This window comes from Egretta garzetta, unplaced genomic scaffold, assembly GCF_000687185.1.
Source record: "Egretta garzetta isolate BGI_Z169 unplaced genomic scaffold, ASM68718v1 scaffold27, whole genome shotgun sequence".
NCBI classification, from domain to species: Eukaryota; Metazoa; Chordata; class Aves; order Pelecaniformes; family Ardeidae; genus Egretta; species Egretta garzetta.
In genome coordinates, this window is record NW_009260400.1 from 1103037 (window position 1) to 1106982 (window position 3946).

The following is a 3946-nucleotide window of genomic DNA, read 5'->3' on the forward strand; positions in this document are numbered from 1 at the left end:
GGCTGCCGGGCTGACGCTCACACGCACTGACGAGCCACTACCAGGGTGGCGGGGGCAAGGAGGGCCCTGCTGGCTCTCCCTTCCTCAGAATTTTGTGTACTGATTTCCCACCCTGGCCCGGCGGGGCTGGAGGAGACGCCGAGTCAGGGTGCTGGCACCGCTCCCCACCAGGTCACCCAACAAGCTCCCAACATGCCCAGACAGCTGGGTGGTAAAAATACTCCCTGGCCCACTGTTTCGGCTGGATTAGCATCGCCTCCAATAAACCACCTTAGCCAGGCACCTCAGGCAAAAGCCCAGCCAGAATAAAACCCCAAAGCAAAGGAGTTTCAGAGCACAGGGCAGCCGCGATGGGCTACCACTGACACTGGGGAGCACTCAAAAACCCCAGGGTTGAGGAGGGAAGAATATCCACAGCTGACGATGCCTCCTGGCCATGAGGCAGTCCCTCCCTGCACCCAAAATCTTAGAAAGCATCGTTTCTGTCCTGCCTTCCACCCCAAACCCTCACTGCTCTTTCGAGTGGGTGGGTAAAACCCGCCGGAGGAGTTGACCAGGGTGATGGCAGCTCGCCCGCCGCCCTCCTCCCCTGCACGCCTGGCTGATGGCGCGCAGAAAATTAATTCAGATGAGTGGGATGGAGCGAGCAGCCCAGCTGGGAAGGAGACAGGGCCCCCGAGGTGCCATGCGTGGCGCCAAGGGGACGTGGGTGCCACAGTCCCGGGGCGCTGGGAGGGCACGGCAGGCTCCGGACGGTCCAGTCCAGCTTGTTGCTGCTCCTGCTCGCGGGGAGGGTGTTGGAGCCGCAGGATGGGGTCTGGGGCAGGGACCGCATCCCTGCCACCCCACTGTGCCAGCTCCCCATTGCCCCGCTGTGCTGGCTCTGGGAGGAGGGGGCTGAGAGCTCCTGGCTGTGGTGGCAACCCTGGGGTCAATGCACACACACACACACCCCTCCAGACATTTAGGGGCTCAGCAGCTTGGTTTTGGCAAAGGGTCAGGCTGCAGGGGCCTCCCTGGGTGCACCCACCCAGCCCCTGGGAGCGGGAGCAGCACTCCCATGGCAGGTGCCATCCATGTGATGAGAGCTGGCCATTCTCTGCACACACCCCCACCCCCACGCCCATCTCAGCAAGGAGCAGTGGTCACCCAGGCACCCCCCCCTGCCACCCTCAGCACCCCGGGTCCTGCCCAGCCGCACGGGGAGTGAATCAGCAGTGCCCGGGGCAGGTGCCGGGCTGAGCCGTGCGCAGGCTGCAAGGGGCGGAGGTTTTGCACTCGCTCTCACCCGGCCAAGGATAAATACAAGGCGGCTGCGAGTCCTGCCAACGTCGCTCTTCTCATCGCCCAACGCCTCCTACAGCCGGCAGCCAGCCCAGGCAGACATGGACTCCCAGGACTGCCCTTGCGCCACGGGTAAGCCACCGCTTCCCTCTGCCTCGGCCCCAGGGGGCTGCGGGAGCTGGAGTATCCCAGCAGGACCACCGATGCTCCCGCCTGCCGGCCTCCTCCGCCATCCCCGATGCTCTTATCCTGGCCGAGCCGGCTGCTGAAATCCTTTCTCAGTGTTGCCGTGTCACACCTGGAGCATCTCTCCGGGAAGAGGCCGGGAATGCCATAACCTCCCTGCCAAGCGAGGCCGAAGCATCAGCCCCGGCCGGTGCTGCCAGAGAGCGGACGCTCAGAGGGGCAGTGACGCTCCTGTGGCCCCTGGCCAGGAGCATCCCCGCTGATCCCTGGGGATGTGGGAATCCCCTCCCACCACCTCCTCTCAACCCTTTTTCTCCTTTTCTCTGTGTTTTAGGTGGCACCTGCACCTGCGGGGACAACTGCAAATGCAAAAACTGCAAATGCACATCATGCAAAAAAGGTAATGGGGGTCCCTGAGACCCATGGCAGGGGCGGGGGGTCAGAAACACTCATGGGCGTTTTCATGACACATCCCTGGAAAAATCAGGCTCAGCATTGCCAGAGTTCAGCTTATTCCTCCTGTATTTTTTTGCCCCCAGAGGAGCACAGGGTCAATTCCGCACCCCTCCAGGCAATACAAAGCACCCGGTATAACCCAAAACCCAGTGTACCCCTCGTTGGTGCCTCAGGCTCAGCACAAGGGGATGCCCTGGGAGGAAACCGGCACCAGGATTTCTTCCAGCTGCTCCTGATGCTGTCACCCCCCGGGCAGAGCTGTGTGCAGGAGGGTTTGCAGAGTGGGGGCTAGGGGGGCCCTGGTGAGGCCCTGGGGGTGCCGCACCGTCCTGCTGCTGGCCCTGGATGCAAAAACACCCGGGAGATGCCACCAGGGATGGGGATGCTGCTAAAAGGGGAGGAAATGGCGGTCAGTGGGAGGTCTCCAAACCAGCCACCCCTCTGGAACCCTGACAAACCCCACCCTGAGACGCCCCTGGGAACATCCCGAACTTATTTTTCTCCCCTCCTTCCTCCACAGGCTGCTGCTCCTGCTGCCCGGCGGGATGTGCCAAGTGTGCGCAGGGCTGCGTCTGCAAGGGACCCCCCTCCGCCAAGTGCAGCTGCTGCAAATAGGGACCCCCGGCCGCACATCTGGGGGGCCTGCACATCTGGGGGGGGCTGAAGAAGAATAACTTTATTGTGTATGTTGGGTTTGGGTTTTTTTTATATGTGTTCAGGTGTGTTTAGTGTTTGTCACATGCAACGTTTAATAAGCTACCGAAATAAAGTGATGTGTATATAAAGGTCTATAAGGAGCCTGGCACTTCTGTTGGTTGGGGTGGTTCCCCCAGGGAGCGGGAGGGCAGCGCGTTTTGGGGGTCATGGCAAAGAGCCCGTGTCTTATGTCTGCTCCTTTCTTCCACTCTTGGCTCTGCCCTCCCTACCAGCCGCTCTGACTCCTGCTTTAACACTTTCCCTGCACAACAAGGTAATTTATAGGGTGTTTTTTTCCCCCTCCCTGTTGTTACCCAAGGGCAAATCCCATGCTCTCACCTCCACCAGAAATCCTCGGGGCTAACGAGCAGCTCCTTATTACAAGCTTTCACCAGCAGCGCAGTAATAACCGCTGCAGCCCTGCCCATTTCCAGGGGTAACGTTTCCACGGCAGGCGGGGTGGTGGGGAAACAGGTTTAGTTTTCCTCCTGGCAGTTTACTTGAACCGGCTGGAAGAACCACCCTGCTTGTCCCCCCGCCACCTCTGCCAGCCTTGGCGGGGCGCTTCTGCGGGGAGCCCCAGGTGACCTGGATGCCCACAGTGGGGTGCGATACCCGCGATGGGATGTGACGCCCGGGATGGGGTGTGATACCTTTGATGGGATGCGACGCCTGGGATGGGGTGCGATACCTGTGATGGGATGCAACACCCCCACTGGGGTGCGATAGCTGTAATGGGATGCGACGCCCGTGATGGGTTGCGATATCTGTGATGATATGCAACGCCCATGACGGATTGCAACACCCACGATGGGTTGCGATGCCCATGCCAGGATAAAACGCCCACAGTGGGCTGCGATGCAAGCAATGGGTTGCTGTGCCCATGCCAGGGTGCAGTGCCTGCGATGGGATGGGATGCCCATGCTGGGGTGTGATGCTTGCCCAGCCAGGACGCTGCACCCCGGGTGCCACGTGGCACCGTGCTGCTTCCCAGGACACACAAGGGGTCCTGCCTGTCCCTGCGATCCCCAAAAACAACCTTCTGTGGCCTCTTTTTCATTCCAAAACCCTTCCTGACCTATCCAGCTACTGCTGCCAGGACTCAGCCAGGGTTTCGGCATGGCCGAGGCCACCCCTGTGCACCAGCTGCTTGCAGTGCCAATGCCCAGGGGACACCCCTTTGCTCCAGGAGGGCTCTTTCCCCAGGGTGTCCCCTGAGATGTCACCATCACCCCACAGCACATCCCTACGCCAGCTGAATGTAGGGCAGGGTAGGCAGGGTGCAGCATCAGCTCCGGAGCATCAGACTAAACTCTACTCCGCA

General features: G+C 60.9%; 1 protein-coding gene across 1 annotated transcript; it reads left to right on the forward strand.

Annotated features, from left to right (window-relative positions):
• Positions 1-1348: 1348 nt before the first annotated feature.
• Positions 1349-2608, forward strand: LOC118452753 (metallothionein-1). The gene is made up of 3 exons (XM_035898862.1): positions 1349-1416; positions 1805-1870; positions 2447-2608. Exons 1-3 carry the CDS (start codon positions 1386-1388, stop codon positions 2539-2541), a joined length of 192 nt encoding a protein of 63 aa, XP_035754755.1. The 5' UTR covers positions 1349-1385; the 3' UTR covers positions 2542-2608.
• The last annotated feature ends 1338 nt before the right edge of the window (positions 2609-3946 follow it).

What these genes read in the sequence shown, in the direction of transcription:
- LOC118452753 (XM_035898862.1), top strand. Translation starts at nt 1,386, where the DNA reads ATGGACTCCCAGGACTGCCCTTGCGCCACGG. An exon ending in GGACTGCCCTTGCGCCACGG is followed by an intron (nt 1,417 to 1,804) that starts GTAAGCCACCGC and finishes TCTGTGTTTTAG; the next exon opens with GTGGCACCTGCACCTGCGGG. An exon ending in ATGCACATCATGCAAAAAAG is followed by an intron (nt 1,871 to 2,446) that starts GTAATGGGGGTC and finishes CTTCCTCCACAG; the next exon opens with GCTGCTGCTCCTGCTGCCCG.